We start from the raw sequence: 25,537 nt of genomic DNA, 5'->3' as shown, positions 1-25,537 counted from the left end.
GTTGTGAGGACTATCCCGGGGTGCTCAGCAGGGAAGGACTACAACACACAAGTGCTAGAAGGTAGACACTGATTCCCACCTGCTAAGGGAACTCCAGATGTGTCTTCGGACCGGCCGGTCTCAGACAGCCCAGTTAACAGTGCTCTGGATTGAGTACCTCGAAACGTCCAGTAAAAAGGTAAAGAGACTGCAACCCTGTCCTCGTTATTCATTGCACCCTGCACTACACATCATCACTCTCAACTTCTACTGGACGCCCCTCAGCAGGGTCACGGATCGGGTCTAGCCACCGTGACAATCCCAAAACCGAGACAGAGAGGACCGGTACCGGGTACCCCTCGGCCCTGCGACAGTGGGGGCGCTCCAATCTGGCGTCACAAACAGGATTTACTTAGCCTGAAGAATCAGGTCATGTGTGCTTTGGAACTGTGATTTATTGTGCTTGGACTGTAACTTATTGCAAAGACTGTGCATTGCTATTGCCGCCAAGAGTTCCCGCCACAATTCGCCATCGCCGCGCACGGAGGAAGGAGCCTTAGCTTCGAGGGCGGAACTGGTCAAAAGGAGCGCGGAACGAGAAAGCGCGGTAAAGCGCCAACCCCGGAAGAGGAACCCCAACCTCCAGCAGGTTAGTAGGAGGAAGGGACGGCCATGTCTGAGTCGGGAGGAGCGGAGGCGGCGGTTGCAGCCGTGGACACAGAGGCAGCTCCGGTCTCTGGAGCGGATGTAGCCGCGGCCCTCATACCACCACCGGTTGCCGCAGAGCCCGCTGCCCCCATCAGCCAGTCGGAGACTGCCGCCACCACAACGGCCATAATGCCCTTCTCTATGCCGTACCTGCCCGGAGCAGCCTGGCTCCCGCGATACTCCGGGGAGTCGCATACATTAACTGACTTTAAAGAAGGGATCTGCAGCCTGCTCGAGTTCTACCCCTTGACAGAGCCTCAGAAAGTTCATATGATAACAGGCCAACTCTTTGGAGCGGCTTTGAGAGAAGTGAAGTCTTGGCCCGCCGCGGATAAGGGAACTGCACAGCAGGTTTTTGCAAAGTTTAGAGCCACCTTCGATACCCGTACTGCTACAGAAATTAAATTGACTTTCTACGGATGCAAACAGAGACCGCAGGATACCTTCGGGACTATGCCCTTAATCTCCAGGAGGCGCTGCGGGCCATTAAGCAGAGTGAACCCGACAGCATGCAAGATGAGGATAAACTCCTGAAAGAGCGGTTCATTGAGGGGCTCCTGTGCAGTCACCAAAGGGGCCAGTTGCACTTCCTGGCCATGCAAAATCCAGACTTGACTTTTGCGAAATTCAAGGATAAAGCCATCCAGGTGCTGCAGGAGCGACAGCCCAGCCGTGCGGTACCCCCCAGGCGTCAAGCCCTCACGTACAACCAGGAGGTGGCACCAGATGTGTCATGATTCCCAATGGCAGGGAATTTGTCAACATAACACGGGCAAAAACAGGACGAGCTCTAGGGTGATGGAACCTGAGCTGACCGCGATCCTGAACCTCAACACTCAACTAACAGTAGCCGGGGGACGTTCCTGGGGGGCCCCTAGACGTCTCGCGCCAGCCGGAGATCTAGCTTCCCCTATCAGAAGAATAACAGACCTCACTTGCCTCCAGAGAAATATTCCCACAGAGATAGCAGCCTCCCACATATAATGACGGTGAAATGAGAGGAAGGCACAAACGTAGTTATGAAAACAGATTCAGCAAAATGAGGCCCGCTTAAGCTAGATAGCAGAGGATACAAAAGGTGAACTGCGCGGTCAGCTGAAAAACCCTTCAAAATACCATCCTGAAATTACTTGAACTCATGTGCCAACTCATGGTACATGAGTGGTAATTTCAGCCCACTAGAGCAACCAGCAGCAGAGAATTACATATCTGCAAGCTGGACTAAAAAACATGAAAGCAATCATGAAACAGGGAAATACAGACTTAGCTTGTCTTGAAGGCCTAGGAGCAGGTAACAGAGACACACACTGATACATTGATAGCCGGCAAGGGAATGACAGGAAAGCCAGGTTAAATAGGAAACACCCAGCCACTGATGGACAGGTGGAAACCAGAGACCGCAACCCACCAAAGTCACCCAGTACCAGTTGTAACCACCAGAGGGAGCCCAAAAACAGAATCCACAACAGTACCCCCTCTTAAGGAGGGGTCACCGAACCCTCGCGAGAACCCCCAGGGCGATCAGGATGAGCTCTATGGAAGGCGCGGACCAAATCAGTCGCATGAACATCAGAGGCGACCACCCAGGAATTATCCTCCTGACCATAACCCTTCCACTTAACCAAATACTGGAGTTTACGTCTGGAAACACGAGAATCCAAGATCTTCTCAACCACATACTCCAATTCTCCCTCCACCAGCACCGGAGCAGGAGGCTCAACCGAAGGAACAACGGGCACCTCATACCTCCGCAATAACGACCGATGGAACACATTATGAATAGCAAACGATGCTGGGAGATCCAAACGAAAAGATACAGGGTTAAGAATCTCCAAGATCTTATAAGGACCGATGAACCGAGGCTTAAACTTGGGAGAAGAGACCTTCATAGGGACAAAACGAGAAGACAACCACACCAAGTCCCCAACACGAAGTCGGGGACCCACGCGGCGACGACGATTAGCAAACTGCTGAGCCTTCTCCTGAGACAACTTCAAATTGTCCACCACCTGATTCCAAATCTGATGTAACCTATCCACCACCACGTCCACTCCAGGACAATCCGAAGGCTCCACCTGACCAGAGGAAAAACGAGGATGAAACCCCGAATTACAAAAGAAAGGAGAAACCAAAGTAGCAGAACTAGCCCGATTATTAAGGGCAAATTCGGCCAGTGGCAAAAAGGCAACCCAGTCATCTTGATCAGCAGAAACAAAACACCTTAAATAAGTTTCCAAGGTCTGATTAGTTCGCTCCGTCTGGCCATTCGTCTGAGGATGGAATGCAGACGAGAAAGACAAATTAATGCCCATCTTAGCACAAAACGTCCGCCAAAATCTAGACACAAACTGGGATCCCCTGTCCGAAACGATATTCTCCGGAATCCCATGCAAATGAACCACGTTCTGAAGAAACAAAGGGACCAACTCAGAGGAGGAAGGCAACTTAGGCAAGGGTACCAAATGAACCATCTTAGAAAAGCGGTCACACACAACCCAGATAACGGACATTTTCTGTGAGACAGGGAGATCTGAAATAAAATCCATGGAAATGTGCGTCCAAGGCCTCTTCGGAATAGGCAAGGATAACAACAACCCACTGGCCCGAGAACAGCAAGGCTTAGCCCGAGCACACACTTCACAAGACTGCACAAAGGTGCGCACATCCCTTGACAAGGAAGACCACCAAAAAGACCTGGCCACCAAGTCTCTAGTACCAAATATTCCAGGATGACCAGCCAACACAGAAGAATGGACCTCGGAGATGAGATGACTCTACTGGTCCAATCATCCGGAACAAACAGTCTTTCTGGTGGACACCGATCAGGTTTATCCGCCTGAAACTCCTGCAATGCACGTCGCAAGTCTGGGGAGACGGCGGACAATATTACCCCATCCCTAAGGATGCCAGTAGGCCCAGAGTCTCCAGGAGAGTCAGGCACAAAACTCCTGGAAAGAGCATCTGCCTTCACATTCTTTGAACCTGGCAAGTATGAAACCACAAAATTGAAACGAGAAAAAAACAACGACCAACGAGCCTGTCTAGGATTCAAACGCCTGGCAGACTCAAGGTAAATCAGATTTTTGTGATCAGTCAAGACCACCACACGATGTCTAGCACCCTCAAGCCAATGACGCCACTCCTCAAATGCCCACTTCATGGCCAAAAGCTCCCGATTACCCACATCATAATTGCGCTCGGCGGGCGAGAATTTTCTAGAAAAGAACGCACATGGCTTCATCACCGAGCCATCGGAACTTCTCTGTGACAAAACCGCCCCCGCTCCAATCTCGGAAGCATCAACCTCAACTTGAAAAGGAAGTGAAACATCTGGTTGACATAACACAGGAGCAGAAGAAAACCGGTGCTTAAGTTCCTGAAAGGCCTCCACAGCCGCAGGAGACCAATTAGCAACATCAGCACCCTTTTTAGTCAAATCAGTCAAAGATTTAACTACACTGGAAAAATTAGAAATGAACCGACGATAAAAATTAGCAAAACCCAAGAACTTCTGAAGACTCTTAACAGATGTAGGTTGTGTCCAGTCACAAATCGCCTGAACCTTGACGGGATCCATCTCAATAGTAGAAGGAGAAAAAATGTACCCCAAAAAAGAAATCTTCTGGACTCCGAAAAGACATTTTGAACCCTTCACAAACAGAGAATTGGCCCGCAGGACTTGAAACACCTTCCTGACCTGTAGAACATGAGACTCCCAGTCATCAGAAAACACCAAAATATCATCCAAATACACAATCATAAACTTATCCAGATATTCACGGAAAATATTGTGCATAAAGGACTGAAAGACTGAAGGAGCATTAGAAAGTCCAAAAGGCATTACCAAATACTCAAAATGGCCCTCAGGCGTATTAAATGCGGTTTTCCACTCATCACCCTGCTTTATCCGCACAAGATTATACGCACCGCGAAGATCTATCTTAGTGAACCACCTAGCCCCCTTAATGCGAGCAAACAAATCAGTCAATAATGGCAATGGATACTGATATTTGACTGTAATCTTATTCAGAAGGCGATAATCTATACAAGGCCTCAGGGAACCATCTTTTTTTGCCACGAAAAAAAAACCTGCTCCCAGAGGGGACGAAGATGGACGAATATGTCCCTTTTCCAAGGACTCCTTAATATAATTCCGCATAGCAGTATGCTCTGGCACTGACAGATTAAATAAACGACCCTTAGGGAACTTACTGCCAGGAATTAATTCTATAGCACAGTCACAATCCCTATGAGGAGGGAGCGAATTGAGCTTAGGCTCCTCAAAAACATCCCGATAGTCAGACAAAAACGCAGGGACCTCAGAAGGAGTAGATGAAGCAATTGAAATCAGAGGTGCATCATCATGAACCCCCTGACATCCCCAGCTTAACACAGACATTGTTTTCCATTCCAGGACTGGATTATGAGTTTGTAACCATGGCAGACCAAGCACTAGTACATCATGTAAATTATACAGTACAAGGAAGCGAATCACCTCCTGATGAACGGGAGTCATGCGCATGGTCACTTGTGTCCAGTACTGCGGTTTATTCATAGCCAATGGTGTAGAGTCAATTCCCTTCAAAGGAATAGGAACTTCCAGAGGCTCCAGACTAAAACCGCAGCGTTTGGCAAAAGACCAATCCATAAGACTCAGGGCAGCGCCCGAATCCACATAGGCATCGACGGAAATGGATGACAGTGAACAAATCAGAGTTACAGACAAAATGAACTTAGACTGCAGAGTACTAACGGCAAAAGATTTATCAACCTTTTTTGTGCGTTTAGAGCATGCTGATATAACATGAGCTGAATCACCACAATAAAAACACAATCCATTTTTCCGCCTATAATTTTGCCGTTCACTTCTGGACTGAATTCTATCACATTGCATAGTCTCAGGTGCCTGTTCAGAAGACACCGCCAACTGGTGCACAGGTTTGCGCTCCCGTAAACGCCAATCAATCTGAATGGCCATAGTCATAGACTCATTCAGACCTGTAGGCGCAGGGAACCCCACCATAATATCCTTAATGGCCTCAGAAAGACCATCTCTGAAGTTTGCAGCCAGGGCGCCCTCATTCCACTGAGTAAGCACCGACCATTTCCGAAATTTTTGACAATATACTTCCGCTTCATCATGCCCCTGAGAGAGGGCCAATAAAGCCTTTTCAGCCTGAATCTCCAGGTTAGGTTCCTCATAGAGCAATCCCAGTGCCAGAAAAAACGCATCCACACTGAGCAATGCAGGATCCCCTGGTGCCAATGCAAATGCCCAATTCTGAGGGTCGCCCCGCAGGAAAGATATTACAATCTTGACCTGCTGAGCAGGGTCTCCAGAGGAGCGAGATTTCAAAGAAAGAAACAATTTGCAATTGTTCCTGAAATTCAGGAAGGTAGATCTATCTCCAGAAAAAAACTCTGGAATAGGAATTCTAGGTTCAGACATAGGAGTGTGAACAACAAAATCCTGTATATTTTGAACTTTTACAGCAAGATTATTCAGGCTGGAAGCCAAACTCTGGACATCCATGTTAAACAGCTAAGGTCAGAGCCATTCAAGGGTTAAGAGGAGGTAAGAAGCAGCTAGACAGCAATTAAGGGCTAGGCAGCAAAACTCTGAGGGGGAAAAAAAACAAAACATTTCCCTTCAACACTTCTTTTTCTCCTGCTTCAGCCCAAACAATTAACACTTTGTGGGCCGGCTATACTGTCATGATTCCCAATGGCAGGGAATTTGTCAACATAACACGGGCAAAAACAGGACGAGCTCTAGGGTGATGGAACCTGAGCTGACCGCGATCCTGAACCTCAACACTCAACTAACAGTAGCCGGGGGACGTTCCTGGGGGGCCCCTAGACGTCTCGCGCCAGCCGGAGATCTAGCTTCCCCTATCAGAAGAATAACAGACCTCACTTGCCTCCAGAGAAATATTCCCACAGAGATAGCAGCCTCCCACATATAATGACGGTGAAATGAGAGGAAGGCACAAACGTAGTTATGAAAACAGATTCAGCAAAATGAGGCCCGCTTAAGCTAGATAGCAGAGGATACAAAAGGTGAACTGCGCGGTCAGCTGAAAAACCCTTCAAAATACCATCCTGAAAGTACTTGAACTCATGTGCCAACTCATGGTACATGAGTGGTAATTTCAGCCCACTAGAGCAACCAGCAGCAGAGAATTACATATCTGCAAGCTGGACTAAAAAACATGAAAGCAATCATGAAACAGGGAAATACAGACTTAGCTTGTCTTGAAGGCCTAGGAGCAGGTAACAGAGACACACACTGATACATTGATAGCCGGCAAGGGAATGACAGGAAAGCCAGGTTAAATAGGAAACACCCAGCCACTGATGGACAGGTGGAAACCAGAGACCGCAACCCACCAAAGTCACCCAGTACCAGTTGTAACCACCAGAGGGAGCCCAAAAACAGAATTCACAACAAGATGCTACAGTCGCCGCCGAGGCCGATGCCCAGAGCTTAGAGGATGACTCCCCCGCAGGACTCCGCCTCCAGATGCAGGAGCTGACCAAGAGCGTTGCTGCCGTAGCCCGGACTGTGCAGTCCCTAAAGGAGGCCCCCAAGGAGAAGATCCAGCTGGCCTCCAGACCAGAGGATGTCCCCTGGATGCGACAGAGGAGGACTCCGCTGACCAGAGGTCGGGACGACGATCGCTTCCATCGGGACGGACGACCTATCTGCTGCCGCTGTCACCAGGTTGGCCACTTTGCAAGGTACTGTCCTTTAAACGAGCAACCCCTGGGGCAAAGGGCCAACCCCCAGGAGTAGGACGATCAGGCCCGCAGCATTGGAGAGCCAAGTACGTTGGAGGGCGACCAGTTCTTCCTGTTGTGATCGACGGTATCCCCATGAACGCTCTACTGGACACCGGTTCTCAGGTGACGACTATGCCTTACGTGCTTTATAAACAGTATTGGGAGGACACTGATATTACTCGTGGCCCCGATGACGATTTTACCATAATAGCCAGTAACGGTCAGCCATTGCCACAAGTGGGGTATAAAGAGGTCACCATCAAGGTGGGGCGGGTGGAATTGAAGGCCCAGGGGATTGTAATTGTTGATATTGACCGCCGTGAATGTAATCCCATGATGACTATACTATCGGTACCAATGTTATAGAAAATTGTCTTGCAGAAGTTATCGTCTTGTTACAACAGGTCGCAGAAACCACTGGCTACAGTGAACAACGCACCCTGCAAAAAGAAATCAGAGCTCTGATGCAGAGACAGCAGGTAGAGCTGACTGGTGGTGAAATTGGTCGTGTCACTGTGAGTGATTCAAACCCTATCGCGATACCTCCCAGGAGTGAGATGTTGATATGGTGTCGGGCAGCCATAGGCCTCAGGGGTAAGGACTACCAGGCCCTGGTAGAACCCGTATATTCAGACAATAGGCCTACTCCCCTAACAGCCAGGGGGGGTGGTCGACGTCCGCCAGGGGAGGGTGCCAGTACGTGTCCTTAATTGTGGGGAGGAAGAGGTCCATCTCACCAAGTATGCCACGCTCGCTAAACTGTTCGCTGTCAATAATAGTGTGATACAGACACCTGGACCCTTGGCCCCGTCTAACCTGGCAACGGTTCTGCAGGGCACTCGAGAGATTGGTGTCGGGAATTGCATGTGGGCACTGACTCTACCCCATCCCACCAGAAACAGGGGGCCTACAGGGTGGTCCACGAGTACGAGCGGGTATTTAGCAAACACCCCTTAGATTTTGGACAGGTGAAAGGGATCCAACATCATATCCCCACAGGAGATCATCGGCCCATAAAAGAGAGATACCGCCCTGTACCCCCAGCTCATTACCAGTGTGCCAAGGACATGTTACGAGAAATGAAGGAGGCTAGGGTGGTGAGAGACAGTTGTAGCCTATGGGCAGCTCCCTTAGTCCTTGTTAAAAAGAAAGATGGCACAATGAGGATGTGTGTTGATTACAGGCAATTGAATCGCATTACACATAAGGATGCATACCCACTGCCCAGGATAGAGGAGTCTCTGGCTGCCTTAAAATCTGCTAACTATTTCTCTACCTTAGATCTCACCAGTGGGTACTGGCAGGTTCCCGTGGCGGAGGCGGACAAAGAGAAGACGGCCTTCACGACACCGATGGGTCTCTGCGAATTCAACTACATGCCCTTCGGATTGTGCAATGCCCCAGGGACGTTCCAGAGGATGATGGAGTGCTGTCTGGGGCACAAGAACTTTGAAACCATACTGCTGTATTTGGATGATGTCATTGTCTTCTCTAAGACCTACGAAGACCATCTGAAGCACCTGGCTGAGGTGTTTGAAGCCCTGTCCAACTTTGGCTTAAAGGTGAAACCGTCCAAATGCCATCTGCTGAAACCCAAAGTGCAGTACCTGGGCCACGTGGTGAGTGCTGAAGGAGTGGCCCCAGACCCCGACAAGGTCACAGTGATCCAGGACTGGCCGAAGCCCAGCAACCTTCACGAAGTCCGGCAGTTCCTCGGGCTGGTAGGCTATTACCGAAGGTTCATTAAGGACTTCACCAAGAAGGCCGTGCCCTTGCAAGACCTGTTGGTGGGCCAATCAAAGAAGACCAAGGGGAAGAATGCCAGATTTGATTGGAATGAGGGGATGGAAGGATCCTTCACTTGTTTGAAGTCAGCACTGATGGGAGAAGAGGTACTGGCCTACCCCAAATACGACCAACCGTTTGTGCTATATACGGATGCCAGCAATGTAGGATTGGGAGCCGTGCTGTCCCAGGTCCATAAAGGCAAGGGGAGGGTGATCGCTTACGCCAGCAGGAAGCTTCGTCCCACGGAAAGGAACCCTGACAACTACAGTTCCTTTAAACTGGAGTTCCTTGCCATCGTCTGGGCAGTGACAGAGAGGTTCAAACACTACCTGGCCTCGGCGAAATTCACCGTCTTCACGGATAACAGTCCGCTGACGCACTTGGATACAGACAAACTCGGGGCCTTGGAACAGCGGTGGATGGCCCGGCTGTCCAACTACGACTTCACCATCAAGTACCGGGCAGGACGCAAGAATGCAAATGTCGATGCTTTGTCCCGGATGCCCAATTTGCCAGAAACAGGGGAGGACCCGGAGGCACTTGAAGAGGTGGAGCTGCCCGCATTCCATCGCCCCAAAGCCACTCAGTACTCCCATCATGTGAAGAACAGGCACAAGAACCAACAGGATGCCACGCCAAATCCCCTACCCCATCACGGATGGGCGGAGACCCAGGATGGTGACCCTGCGGTCCGTCGGGTGAAAGAGCTCTTGATGCAGGCAGGGTTGCATCCCGGCCCAGATGATCCACAGGCGGCACGACAGCTGTGGAAGGGGAGAAGCAAACTGTTTATTCACGATGGTAAGCTGTGCCGGAGGAGCATCGACCCACGTACTCATGAATTGGTATGGCAGATAGTGGTGCCAAGGCGAGATGCGCCCATGGTTCTGGGAGCCTACCACGATGGAGCCGGACACTTCGGATGGAGGAAGCTGGAGAGGCTACTCCGAGGGAGGTTCTATTGGATTGGCATGAAGAGAGCCATTGAGAAGTGGTGTCGGGAGTGCGGTCCATGTAGCCTACGCAGGAAGGACCGTGACAGCCAATGGGCCCCCTTGCAGCCCATCATCACCAAACGGCCGCTCGAACTGGTCGCGCTGGATCATGTGAAGCTGACGCCTAGCCGGTCAGGCTATATCTACGCTCTTACCATCGTGGATCACTACTCCAGATTATTGGTGGTTGTACCTGTCAAGGATCTAACAGCCAGAACGGCCGCCAAGGCCTTCCAGCAGTACTTTTGTAGGCTCCATGGGTACCCGGAGAAGGTACTGACCGATCAGGGGCCAGCATTCGAAGCGGAGGTGTTCCAAAAGTTCTGCCATCTGTACGGGTGTAAGAAGATCAGAACCACACCGTACCACCCCCAAACCAACGGGATGTGTGAAAAGATGAACCAAGTGGTGATCGACTTACTGAAGACCTTGCCCGTAGAGGAACGGAGCCTGTGGCCAACCAAGTTGCCTGACTTGGTGGACATGTACAATCACATTCCAGTGAATTCCACTAACTGCACTTCAGCGTACCTGATGCGAGGAAGATCTAGCAAGTTACCCGTTGATCTGCACATGGGGGTCCTAACCCCCGAAGATACCTCGCCGGACACAGATTGGGATGCAGGGAGGCAGCAAAGGTACCGCCAAGTACAGGAATGCGTGGAACAAAGTCTCGCTCAGTCCAGATAGAAACAAGAAAGAGACTACAACCAACATGCTCCTGCGATTCCCTTGTCACCTGGTGAGCAAGTACTCAAACGAAAGAGGAGACTACACAAACTCAATGACCAATGGGAAGCGGAACCGTATACCATCCTGCCATCCGATTTCGACAACACAAAGGTCTGTCTCATCAGCAAGGACGGAGGGGAGACCTCGATGGCGATATCCAGGGATCACCTTAAAGTCTGCCCCGATAAGTTGAGAGAGAGGGGAACGGCTCCAGGAACCTCCCCACCTGTAGAAGAGGAGAAGATGATACACACTGTTCTTGGTGATTTTCCCCAGTCCTGGACTCAGATAAATCAGGCCATCGTGGTACCTGTCCTAACGTTCCGTCAACCGAACCCACCAGAACTAATTATGGTGCCAGATCATCCAGGCCTGCAACCTCAGCAGATCCTACCTGATGATGCCATGCCAACCATTGGACCGGCAAGTCCTCCCTCTGCTATCGGCGAATCTGCCGTACCCACTGTTGGTAGCAGCAGCCCTGAGAGCTCCAGCCTGCCAGTGCTACTCAGACTCACTAGAAGCGTAGCTAGAAGACAGTGCACTACACCAGCAGTAGCAAGCATAGCGGGCCCTGTTAGGCCAATAGCAACCCCTGCACTGCGGAGATCGACACGTAGCACCAAGAATCAAACTCCACTCCGCTACAAAACTTGGAGGTATTAATGAGGGCTGCTATTTAGTTGAAAATGTTTGTGTGCATATCTTTTGTTACAGGTTTAAAAATGGACAACGGAGTATTGGACAGTGAATTGCTCCAAAAACTTCCAAAAGGGGACCCCTTTGTTTACCCGGAGTCCCCGCTGTTTCAACCACTGGACTGGGAGTCATAAACTGTGCATGACCCAAGATTTGCGTAACGTTCAAGTGTCCTCACCTCCCATAAAGGGAAGCATTGTTATATAGTTGCTGGTTCATAGCATTTACTTGTTTATAGTGTTTCAAAGTTTTGTGTGTTTCCTGCTAACAAGTAATGTTCTTTTTCTTTTCCCAGTCCGGGAGTACTGGATTTAACCGGGGGGGAGTGCAGCGCCCCAGAGTCCTGGTCATTGCAGTACTGTTGCACTGCCACTAAGGGGAGTGATGGTACGTCTGATTGCACTAAAGGAGTTCACCTGACCAGGTAACACACACCCACAATACACTTCACACTCCGGCCACCTGGGGGGTGGCTGGGGGTTGGACGGGAAGTCAGGGAGAAAGGAGCCGTGCCTGTGCTTTTAGCGGCAGTCTCCTAGGAAAGGACAAGAAGCGAGGGGTATTGTGAAAGAGTGAGAAACGGGAATACAGCGCAGAGGTGATAGGACCAGAAGGAGTCGTGCTGTAAGATCGAGGCAACATCCTTCTGAAGCGCAAAGTCGGTGGCCAGAACGCCGAGAAAGTAAGAGACTTTAAGCATTACTTCAAACCACGGCAGGACAGCCAATTATAGGTTGGCTGTCTCACTTAAACACCTAAGCAGACAACGGAGGCAGCTGTGGGAGAGGGGCGACTCTAGGGTCCCGGAAGAACTCCAGGCCTAGCCCGTCATACGGGTGCGTCCCAGCCATATCATCTGGGGGACGGAGAGAACGAACATCAGAGACAGACAGAATCAGTTGTGAGAACTATCCCGGGGTGCTCAGCAGGGAAGGACTACAACACACAAGCGCTAGAAGGTAGACACTGATTCCCACCTGCTAAGGGAACTCCGGATGAGTCTTCGGACCGGCCGGTCTCAGACAGCCCATTTAACAGTGCTCTGGATTGAGTACCTCGAAACCTCCAGTAAAAAGGTAAAGAGACTGCAACCCTGTGTCCTCGTTATTCATCGCACCCTGCACTACACATCATCACTCTCAACTTCTACTGGACGCCCCTCAGCAGGGTCACGTACCGGGTCTAGCCACCGTGACAATCCCAAAACCGAGACAGAGAGGACCAGTACCGGGTACCCCTTGGCCCTGCGACAGTGGGGGCGCTCCATATGCTGCAGGATGGGGCTCTGTATACAGGGGTTGAAAGTAGATGCATTCTGCACAATGAGGCTGTGAATAGAAGGGGTGAGATTAATTCAGCTGAGTTTGATTGAATTCTGCTGACAGATGTGAAACCGTAGATGCATTTGACATCAGATTACCTCTGCCAAATACATCTGAGTTGCTCGTCAGGGCAGTGGGGTACTCGGTACTGGGTCCGGTCACAATTAAAGGGGTGGTCACGGTGGCAGCGACCCAGTCCGTGGCCCTGGGCGCCCAAGTAAAAGGGATGGTCTTTAAAGGGGTTGTGGAAATAATGAAAGTTTGTGGCGCCATCTGTGGTTCTCGGGCAGAGGTGACCGACGCTGCTTAAAGGGGTCCTCTGGGGGCAATGGTGCTGCAGCAAAGATGGTTTCGCTTCCCACAGGTGAAGCGGTGTCCCCAGGGCTCCCGGTGTGTTTGGCAGGGATGGTGAATTCTGGCAAATAAATGGAGGACACAGGGTTGCAGTCTTTACCTGGTTTACTGGTGTTAAGCAGCCTCAGTCCAGAGTACCGGTAACAGGTAAAGATGGAGTCCAGGCAGCCCGAAGATAGGTGGAAATCCCCTTGACAGGTCAGTTTGGGAGCCTCCCACTATGCGCTGGTCTGTGGTCCCTTGTTGCCTGTAGCTCTCTAACAGGCCCTCTTCAGGGACATTACCTGCACGGTAGGCAAGTTGAGCCGTCTCTTTGGGGTCTCTGTCCAAGGTGACTCTGGACTCTGATTGCTGCTGTACCTCAGGTATTACGTGGGCAAGTCCCTTTTAGTTTCCTGCCCTCCGGCTCTGCCGTGGGACCTGTAGTTCTTCACGACCTCGGGCTCCCGGCGCCCGGATTCTGCACTTAGCTTAGAGAGGCCCAGTCGCAGCCTTTCTCTAGCTCCTAAATCCTTCTGTACTCCTTCACTGTCTGCTACCAACTGTCAACTGTCACTGCCTAGCAACTGCCTAGCAACTGACTCCTCCTCCCGACCGGAGAGAGCAGCTCCCCTCAAGTCGGGTGTAGAGCTCCCCCTTCTGGCCTGGAGTCAGAATGTGTTGCATGTAAGATTACCTGCCAAAGGGATTCCTCCTGTCTCCAGGCATGGCATTACCCTCCCCGAGAGGAAGGCAATACCACTGTGGTACCTGAACTCCTGGGGTGCCATACATCGACCGAGTGGCAGCTGCAGTTTTACAAATCTGATCTGTCAGCAGTAGGTATAAAACACAACTCTGCACTGCCATTGTAAAGGAATGCAGGTCAGTTGAACTCTAATATATCCAACTATTGGTGTAAAACCCGCACAGCAGCTATACTGATGTACATAGATTCTATGCAAGCAGTAGGAGAAAACAGCGCAAATATAGGGTCTTATCTGGGATATCAGTGGTCAATACAATATGATTGCACTCACCAGACTTGGCGCAAATAAGGCATTATGAAGATTCGCTGCAGCAGATCCACGGATCCAACGAGACCGAACGTTAGATATCAGAAATGGGAAAAAACGTGGTTGTTGTTCTGCACTGCTGAATCACTGAAAATCCAGACGTATTAATAATTGTGGCTTTATTCAACACGTTTCAGAGGACAAAATACTCCTTCATTGGGTAATACCACAGCAAAGCTTGATGATCCGTGATTAGCTTGATGATAACTCAGTTATAGCAGGGACTAGTCATAAGTGAACAGTAGGGTAGGGGGCCTGCAGCACTGAGGAGAAGCAAATTCTACTGTGAAATGTGATTTTAGTGGAGAAGAAGGGGACCACCCATTCTGCTGTATGACGCTAGATGCACTGGGAGGCAGACAGATATAAAAAAGATGCAAAGGGACAACAAAGACTTTACTTTGGGATTAGTTTGTACTGTATATCTATATATATAATTGTCTAAGGGTTTTTCCGTCTGTCTGTCTGTCTGTCTGTCTGTCTGTCTGTCTGTCTTTCTGTCTGTCTGTCTGTCTGTCTGTCTGTCTGTCTGTCTGTCCTGGAAATCACTCCATATAAGGTATGGTCTACAAACAGGATACCTTATATGGAGTGGTCGGCGGTTTGTAGACCATACCTTATATGGAGTGGTCGGCGGTTTGTAGACCATACCTTATATGGAGTGGTCGGCGGTTTGTAGACCATACCTTATATGGAGTGGTTGGCGGTTTGTAGACCATACCTTATATGGAGTGGTCGACGGTTTGTCGGGCGGCCTCGACCAATCAGAGATGGGCACAGCATGGCGACGATGATGTCATAATGGTTGCCATGGCGACGATGATGTCATAAAGGTTGCCTCGACCAATCAGCGACGGGCACAGTCTGCCGCGAATCACATACTACGGGGACATGCATATTCTAGAATACCCGATGCATTAGAATCGGGCCACAGTCTAGTTAACAATAATTATGCATTTCCCATGCTTTGTGAAAGATATTGTAATTTTAGAATTACCCTTTAAGCAACAACTGGCTGGTCCATGTAACTTAATTTAGATGGACTGTAGAGTTGACCAACATTGTGTGAATCCATTTATGACATCAAGGATTTGAACTGGATTAAAGATCAGTGATTATAAAAAACATGGCTTTGCTTTAGAAACATTGCTGCAAGTGGTGATGGATGTTCTGGCATTGCAGAATTGTATTGAAGTGAATACAGACAGAGCGTACAACCTGTGGTCAGGAGTGCCGCTCTTGTTGATGGAAAGCTGCCATACTTTCATAATACAGGACAAGCAATTTGTGGAATGATGAGCTCTGTAGAGATAACTTTGTACTTTTGCAAAAGAGAATAATAGACTTTTCACATATGCCAGGAAATGCTCCCAATGTATATACCTATCTATTCCACTGACACTTAAAGGTTTGATACGTGATAAAAAAATGTGCTTTTCCCACACATATGTGGTATTTCACAAAGTGGCCATTTCTACGGGATACCGGATATATAGTGTGTTCATAAAAATTCACAGCATTTATATGAAAACACACTATATATGAATATACACTTTATATCCGGTATCCCATAACAGGCCATTTTGTGGGATACCACATAGAGAGTGGTTCAAGTACTCGTGCCCAGAAAAGATGCAAGCCTCATCCTAGAGGCCTATCACAACCAATCAGGACACTTTGGCTGCCAAAAGACTGAAATGACCATCAGAGAACGCTTCTATTGGATTGGAATGCACCAAGACATTGAGAAATGGTACAGAGAATGTGTTTCATGTACTCTAAGTAGCCGAGAAGGTATGGACCAAAGAGTCCTGCTGCACCCTATTGAAACTCACCATCCTCTAGAGCTTGTTGCCCTTGAACATGTGAAATTGCAACCCAGTTGTACTGGATACCTTTATGCTCTGAACATTATCGATCACTACACTACATTCGTTGTGGCTGTGCCTGTCAGAGAACAGACTGCCTGGACCATAGCCACAGTATTTTGGAAACATTTTGTAAGGCCTTATGGATACCCCGAGCAGATCCTGACAGATCAAGGTCCTGCATTTGAGTCAGAGTTATTCCAAGAACTGTGTGCACTCTATGGCTGCAAGAAACTTTGCACAACTGCATACCATCCTCAATGCAATGGACTATGTGAAACGATGAATAAAACTTTGACTTGTTAAAAAAAAAGTTCCAGCCAAAGAAAGACAAGAATGGCCTGAGTTGCTCCAAGAGTTAACTTCCTTGTATAACAACACCAGCCACTGCTTCACCGGTTACACTCCATATTACCTGATGTTTGGCCGTCCAGGGAAACTGCCTGCAGACTTTCAGCTAAACGTTCAAGTGGAAGATCACTCTAATTCCCTAACACAGTCAGGTTGGGTGGTAGACCACCGAAGATGTCTACAAGAAGCTAAAGAAATTGTGGAAGACCGAATGAAAGCTGTCCGCCAAAGGCAGCAGGATGATTTCAATGCAAGGGCCAAGGTGAAACCCTTACAAGTAGGAGAGAGAGTCTGGGCTAAAAAGAGCCACCGCTTCCACAAACTGGATGGCCAGTGAGAATCATACCCTTATGTCATCACCAGTATCCTGTTCCCAGGGGTGGAAGTGTATAAAATTGTCAGAGAGGATACTCAACAAGAAAAGGTGGTCCATCGTAGCCAGATCAAGACTTGCATACCCCTGGAAGTTCCGGTCCTGCCAGTTTCTAAACTTATTGCACCAGAAGAGATTTCCAGAACCCCCAACACACCGTTTGTTTGGCTTCATCTGCCTTGTCTTCAGTTTATGCTGCCAGTGCCTCATTCTTCGTTAGAGGATTCTAACATAGTTCCTACATCCACCCAAGAAAAAAGGGAAGTGCCAGCTCTGCGGAGTTTCAAACGAACAACCAAGGGACACTTATCCTCTCGTTACCGGGACTAGTTGCTCACTACTTATCTAAATTGGAGAGACTTTGCACGTGTGGCTCTAATAGAGATGGATTTGCACTACGTAATAAGAGAGACTTGGCTTATGAGAGCCTTATTACTGTTTCTTAGCCCTCCCAAAAACAGCTAGTGCAGAAAGTTTCTTTATGGTCTGTGTGCCCCGACTGCAACTGGGGACGAAGTGAAGAAGTTAAAACGGGTTAGCTGTTATCCCATTCCCCACTTAGTGTGGGTTGTTACTGCAAGGACCTACTTCAGTACAAAAAATTATTCTTTTATCACCTTTACATGTTGTTTTACCTTTGCATTTAGATGTTGCATAACTTTAGGTTTCTTCACAGGTATTCAGAAAACCAAGAATATTTTAAGCAATCTTTTGACCTGAATATGTATACCTGTATGCTGTTTTATTTTGGTTTACAGGTGCGGATGTGTCGGGGACAACACACTTCAAGAGGGGAGACATGTGGTATCCCAAAAAGTGGCCATTTCTATGGGATACCGGATATATAGTGTGTTTTCATATAAATGCTGTGAATTTTATGTGGACTGTGCATTTTAAATACATTATGAGACCTGCTGACAGGCAGCACAACAAGGATTAATCTTCTCACAGGCTTCATCAGGTGACCCAACTCTGTTTTAATATGCAGAAGGTTCTGGAAAAATGCCTCAGGGCATTCAGCTAATGACTGCAGCTCTACAATCACATTGAAGGGGGAGGAGCCGAGTCCTGTGAGATAGTAAACTATTTGAAGTGGCAGTTGGTGGTCGGACATCTTGAGAAGAGGAAGCCTAAAAAGGGGGACTGACATGATAAGTGGTGTTAATAGTCTTCATATGAGGAAGACTACCATTGCACCTTTAGGAGGAAGAAATACCTCAAGGGCAGAAACAGAGCACAGTGCTGAAGAAGAGATATTCAGACTTAATAAAACAAGAGGTTAGTTGTCATGATCCAGTCCGGAATTTGTTTTCTGTTATTCTGTCTCTGGACTGGTCATGCAAGAGTTAACATCCTCTGCCTCGCTTTGGAGCTGGCCGGGCTTTTTCAGTACTCTGCAGTCTGCTGGCCAGCATCAGTGATAGTTCATGCTTCCAGGCTAGAGCAGCTGACCCACATATCCTGGTGATCCTTCTGCCTCTGACTTCCTGTATTTGTGTGAGACCCATTTCCTATCCCTGACGTAGTGTTTGGTGGTTTTCCTTACAGTTTTCCTCTTACCTCACCAGCACCCCTTGGTGGAGGTTGCGCTAAACTGCACTGCAGCCGCATCACATTATCACTGACCACACATTTAAAAGAGGATTTTGCTTTTTTTTCTCTGGTAATGGATCCGCTTAGTAACTTGGCGGATCAAGTGTCCAGTTTGAGACAGATGATGCGGGATTTTTCGTGGAACATCAGACCCTTGCCTCATATTCACTTAAGAAAAAAGCTGACAGAGACTGTTAAGACCGTGCAGGGAACCACCTATCATGCTGTTAGTCGACCTGGTGATTCAGTAGATGTTGTTTTGCACTCTCCCAAACCCTCAGTTAAGCTTCCTGTTATCTTTTCTGGTGAAAAAAATTAATTTTGAACGTTCAGGGAGAATTGTAAATTATTGTTTTCTCTTAGACCTTGATCATCTGGGAATGAGACTCAGCAGGTAGCGAATATTATCACCTTACTTAGGGAGGGTCCCCAATTTTAGGCTTTCACCGCTGCCCCCTACTGCTCCTGAACGGATGTTGGTAGATAAGTTGAGGCCCTAGGACTTATCTATGACAAACCGGACCATGTCAGGTTGGCAGAGGATACTATTATGGGTCTGGTTAAGGGAAAGTGCTCAGCTGAGTGGTACAGGTCCGAATTCCATTGATGGTCCACTGAGGTGTCCTGGGATGACTCCGCGCTGAGATGTCAGTTCAGAAGTGGACTATCGGATTACCTGAAGGATGCTCTGGCTCTCCATCCACCTCCCAGCTCATTGGAGGAAGCTATGACTCAGTCTATCAGTATGGATTGGAGGCTGCGTGAGAGAGTTGTCACACAGCGAGAAGTTCCGTTGCTCCCTGCTGGTTCTGTTGTTTTGCCTCTGTCTGAACCTATGGAGGTGGGGGCCACCAACCTTGAGGAGAAGGAGAGGAGACGGCGAAGTGTAGGAAAGCTGTGTTTTTATTGCGGAGATCCCGAAAAAGAACTGCCACTCCTGTCCACCGACTACCAAGCGGCTGTGTCTGGGTGAGTGTCATGGAAGTCACCCAGACTCTCAGGTACCTTTTTCTGCATTATCAAAAATTTTATTGGAAGTGAAACTTTGTTGTGGGAGTGGCTCCGCGCCTACTTCTGTCTTCGTGGATTGCGGGTCGTCCATGAAGTTTATTGACTCTGACTTGGTGTCCAAGTGTAAGTTTGGGACAGTTAGGCTGGAGACTCCTATTCATGTTGTTGCCATTGACAAAACACCACTGGCTAAGAATGTCATCAAATGTGTTTCTGAGGAGTTCCTCCAGGAACGTGTTTCATGTTTTGTTATGGACAATCTGCCTGCGGGACTGGTGTTGGGGTTTCCCTGGCTACAATTACATAATCCTGTGATAAACCGGGAATCACGGAACATTGTTAAATGGAGTCCTAATCATAGTAAAAATTGCCTCACTACTGTACTTTTGTCATCCGTCACTCTGGAGGGTATTCCAGAGTACCTGAAGGACTGTGAGGATGTGTTCTCTGAAAAGGAGGCTGAGGTTCTACCACCACACCGCCCATTAGAGTGTGCTGTTGATCTGGTTCCCAGTGCCAAATTGTCCAAAGCCCGTTTGTACAACCTTTCCGGCCCTGAGTGGGCTGCTATGAAGGAGTATATCTCTGATAGCCTCTGTAAAGGGCACATTCGGCCATTTGTCTCTCCCATGGCGGCGAGGTTCTTTTTTCTGAAGAAAAAGGATGGTGGTTTTCGCCCAAGACTCGATTATCGAGAACTGAATAAAATCACTATAAGTATCGCTTATCCCCTCCCACTTATACCCAATTTTTACAATCAATTGTCAGGGAACAGGTGGTTCTCTAAGTTGGACCTCAGGGGAGCATACAATCTCATCTGTGTGCATGAGGGGGATGAGTGGAAAACTGCATTTCTCACCTCTGAGGGTTTGTTATGCCATTTGGCCAGAACTAACATGCCAGCAGTGTTCCATAATTTCATTAATCATGTTTTCTCAGATTTTATTGGGCGTTTCAAGGTTGTTTATTTGGATGATATCCTCATATATTCTTCTGACAAACACACATGGTCACATGGTCCACCTCCGGGCGGTTCTTCAGAGGCTTAGGGAGAAACTCACTATTTGCTAAACCGGAGAAGTGTTCATTTTTTGCTCAAGAATTGTCCTTTCTTGGGGTCATTTTGTCTGCTGAGGGGTTTTGCATGGACCCTAAGAAGGTACAAGCTATTGTGAATTGAGTGCAACCCAGAGATCTCAAGGGTCTTCAGTGTTTTCTGGGTTTCGCTAATTATTATAGAAAATTCATTAAGGGGTTTTCTCAGGTGGTCAATCCCCTCACGCATTTAACTCATAATGGAGCTGATCTCAAGAACTGGTTAGCTCCAGCTGTTGCGGCATTTTCTTCCTTGAAGAAGTGTTTTATGACTGCCCCTGTATTAGTTCAACCTGATTTGTCTAAACCATTTATTGTAGAGGTGGACGCGTCGGAGGTGGGAGTGGGGCTGTGTTGTCTCAGGGGCCACCACGTTGACTATTTTAAGACCCTTTGCCTTCTTTTCAAAAAAAATGTTCTCTGCTGAAAGGAATTATGATGTGGGTAACTGGGACCTATTGGCCATTAAATTGGCATTCGAAGAATGGAGACATTTTTTGGAGGGGGCAGTCCATCGTATCACTGTCATTACGGATCACAAGAACCTGTCTTACATCGAGTCCACCAAACGTTTTACTCTGAGACAGGCAAGGTGGTCACTTTTTTTTTCCCAATTTCAGTTTTCTATTACTTTCAGACCAGGGTTCAAGAATGTTAAGGCTGATTCCTTATCTCATAGCCTAGATCCAATATCCCCTCCTGAGCCTCCATCCTCCATTCTTCAGTGCAGAATGATGATCGCTGCAATGTCCTCGGCTTTGGAATGAGAGTTTCATGAGGCTCAATCTCTTTCTCCTATGTCCATACCTGATAATAAGCTCTTTGTGCCTGTTCAGTATCGATTAAGGGTGCTTCGGAAGTTCCATGACTCGGCTCTGGTTGGACATCCTTGAATCTCAGCCATGCGTAAAGCCATCTCTAGGCTGTTTTGGTGGCCCTCGTTGGCTTCTGACATCACTGGGTTTGTATTCTCCTGTGAAACGTGTGCCCATGCAAAAATCCCCCGTAACTGGCTGGCCGGGGATTGATGCCACTGCAAATTCCAGATAGACCGTGGACTCATCTGTCCATGGATTTTATCACCGATCTTCCTCCCTCTAATGGCAAAACCGTGATCTGGGTAGTCGTTGATAGGTTCAGTAAACAGGCGCATTTTGTACCGTTGGTGAGTCTTCCTAATGGTGAGATTCTATCAAAACTTTTCATTGAGCATGCGGTCCGATTGCATGGTATGCCTGTCAGTGTGGTAAAAAACAGAGAACAAACAACCGATCTGATGCCCATATAATCAATAAATAGAGTTTATTAAGGAAAGGTAATACTACATAAATTGGTAGGGGGGGGAAAAAGAAACCAAAAAATGGGGCACACAGAGGAGACACAGCAGCATACAAAACACAGTCCCAAAATATTACGGTACTAACATGATATAAATAAATAAATAAATATATATATATCATTGAATATCGGACTGATAAATGTTAATATTACTCTGTTTAAACCAGCATAGAGTGCCAAGAAAATATATATGTGGCCAAAGTGCAAAAATGAGTGCAAATATAAAGTGCACAAGTGCAAAAAATCGGCCGCTGGAATAACTAATTAGAGCAGGTAACTGCTGTAAGGTATGGTGGGCACTGACACAGGTATGGTTAATAGTACTATCAATAAATAGTTAAATATTGTAGGTATAATAAAAGGAAAGTGCCCAGAGCAGGATTTACCTGAATTGCTGCTGTCTCCTGGATGTGCCAGTCCCCAACGCACGTTTCGGCGTGAGCCTTCGTCAGGTGGTCTCGGGTTCGGGGAAGCGGTCACGTGCTGTGTGACGTCAGGAAGGTCCTGCACACTATCCGGACTCACCGCTCCTACTACATGCGGCGTCCGGACCCACAGGATTCCGCTCCCTCCCGGAGGTTAGTTTCAAGGCGGCTGCTACCGGCCGGAGCAGCCACCTGTTTGGACTTTTCCCGATTCATCCGGACTCCTTTCAGAAATACGGCAGCACCTATACAGCTTTCCAGCGCTCTAAGGACCTAATACTGGAGGTAGGCAAATGCGTACGCACACCTTTTCCTCCTAGTTACTGCAACCTAGCTAGGTGATCTCCGTGCATACAGCCCTCTCCTTCCTAGCTATTGGAATCTAGCTAGGTGATCTCTGTGACAAGTGACATTCATTTAATTATCATACTAGGCTATCTTTTGACATTTTAGCATATACTGTACTTATAAGATATCCAGTATCATCATCAGCCTTCCTTTTTATTGCCATTGTCCAGCGAGTACCTGTATGCATCTAGGTGTATACTATTATAACTGCTACATACTTTTTACAAACCATTTGTGGAGGTTTGTTGGTGTTGCTGCAGGGACTTTAGCACATTGATACTTAGCGCCACCGAATATAGGTCTTTATACGATTTTTTAAAATCTGAATAAACCTTTAAAACACCCCTCATTTCATGTAACCCTTTAGATCAGGCTGTAATGGGTGTACATCAGGAATAACGATATTTCTGGCCATTGCATGTCTTGTATCCTACACTTTTCAGCAGTTTTCCCCAGTCTCCTTGTCTAATTTTAAGTTAACAATCAGCCATAATCCCTACTAACGATTCATGTTTCTTTTTTTTCCTTTCTTTCGCTCAGCTAATAGAAGTCTTTTTTTTATTTTATTAAAAAACTGGTCAAAAGGCAACAGAGTCTAGATCTTTACCTAAAAGCCCTAAATACCTTACTGTAAGTAAAAATATCACAATTTCCAATCATAACAAGACAAAAAAATTAATTTGTTTTCACAAACCTTGAAGAAAGAGTTCTTCATTCATCTCTGCTCTTGATGTTTTTGAAAAACATCTCTTCTTCAGCCAGTTGGCATCAAATTCACTCTGGTGGTCATCTGGCCAAGTAATAGACACCTGTGATAGTGAGAAAAGGAAAGAAAAAACTGTCAGGAAAAATAAACATCTTTCCTCTCTGCCTCTAGACAGCAGGCATAATACCTCTGATATCATAAACACCAGAACATCAATACAATTGGAAGGTAAACCTAGAATTTCATCCCCATATATGATACAGGAAAGATATATATCTTGGTACCGTGTTAGCCAGTGGATAGAAAAATATTTAGAATTGAGAGGACTGAGGACTCTCAATTCCTTAATATCCCCATATATGATAATTCCCAAAGGTTATGGAGGGGCATTAATAATAATTTTATTTCTATAGCACCAACATATTCTGCAGCGCTTTACATTTTAGAGGGGAGGAACGAGGGCCCTGCTCGCAAGCTTACAATCTATGGCATTAAAGACCCTTCATGTGATGTCCTCTGCCTCCTCCAAAGGCTGCTGTATTAGGTATTGGTTCTAGTGGAGATATCTGTATCATGCATTAAACTGATTTTTTCTGTCTGTAGCCTCATTAAAGTCTATTAGAGACATATGGTGGAGTTGTACACCTTGATGTTGTGCAACATGCTACTAGTACATGCAATATATTATTACAACCCATAAGAGAGTGTCTAAACACATTAAGAGAAGGAAGAAACTGGGAAAGAAAAAGTGCAATAGGGTCTTATCCGGTGACAATGGGGTGTTGGGAAAAGGGGAGATACACTCACCTTGCTAGGTTTCTAAATGGCAACACATAATGGGCATATACCACCTGTTCCACAGATACCGGCCAAGGAAACGACCATGGATATAGAGATGAAAACGGAGGTATCACTTATGCGCTGCCGATGGCGAATTATTGGTGAAATTATTATGTTTTATTTAAACAATTTTAAAAGTCAACGCGTTTCGAGGTCATTAGGTTTTGTTCTGATGAAGAGGTCCTGAGTGACCTCGAAAAGCGTTGACTTTTAAACTTGTTTAAATAAAAAAAATTATTTCACCGAAAATTCGCCATCAGCAGCGCATGAGTGATACCTCTGTTTTCATCTCTATAAACACACTAAGAAACACTATTTATGAATTTAAGGTATTAAAGTGAATCTGATGAATGAGCAGCATGTATCACTGGCTGTATGATCTCAGCCGTGTGTGTTTGACTCTGAAATCTGAGAAGTTTCAGAGAAAAACATAATTTAAAGGTCTCCCGGGACTGAGCAGTGCTGGAGACTAGTCAGACAGGCTGGTCCCTGGTGGCTTCTTCCTGCTCGCTGTGAGTGACTGACAGGTCCCACCCTATATACCACTCACAGGGAGAGACCTGTCATACTAGGGCAGTGGACAGGGAGAAGCTGCCTGTCCAACTAGTCTCCGGTGAAGCTTGGTTTCTGGTGGCTTTTAAAGTATGTTTTTTTCTGAAATGTTGCAGAATTTCAGAGTCAGACACATTTAACTAAGATCATACAGCCAGGGCTTGATACATGAGATCAGGCAGCATGTATCCGCTGTCAGGTTCCCACTAATTTTGCAATCGTAATATTTCAATATGGCTATTACTACTTACCACACACATAAAAGACAATAGAGACTAAAATAGGGATTTATATAAGGGTATTTCAACCTTGATTGTCTTAAGCCCACATACACAGTACATGGCGGTCGCCTGAATGATAGTTTGGCAGATCGTTCCTCCGGCTCTCACATACGCCGGAGTGCACTTTCGGTCACATGCTCTTGAATTCTTATTGAGAGAGCAATCGCCAGACATGTCTTGTGGAAGCTTATGCCTGGGAGAACAAAGCCATCTGCAGTCCAAAAATTGGATATGGTTGATCGACATCTCCCCCAACAATCAGTTATCCCGGGCTATGTATATGTATTGGGATACATATTAAACTTTTGACAGAACCTGTCCATATCAACAGGTTCAGCTAA

The 25,537-nt window shown here is 47.3% G+C and overlaps 1 protein-coding gene across 1 annotated transcript in view; it reads right to left on the bottom strand.

The window, feature by feature from the left end:
• BBOX1 (gamma-butyrobetaine hydroxylase 1) overlaps nucleotides 1–25,537 on the bottom strand; it is a 332,054-nt gene that overhangs the window by 209,371 nt on the left and 97,146 nt on the right. Inside the window, exon 3 of the mRNA XM_077288035.1 lies at nucleotides 23,512–23,626. Coding sequence (XP_077144150.1) covers nucleotides 23,512–23,626 — 115 coding nt within the window. The remainder of the gene's footprint in view (nucleotides 1–23,511; nucleotides 23,627–25,537) is intronic.

The sequence above is a fragment of the Ranitomeya variabilis genome, chromosome 2 (assembly GCF_051348905.1).
Source record: "Ranitomeya variabilis isolate aRanVar5 chromosome 2, aRanVar5.hap1, whole genome shotgun sequence".
NCBI classification, from domain to species: domain Eukaryota; kingdom Metazoa; phylum Chordata; class Amphibia; order Anura; family Dendrobatidae; genus Ranitomeya; species Ranitomeya variabilis.
This window is presented reverse-complemented; position numbering and strand designations above follow the sequence as displayed.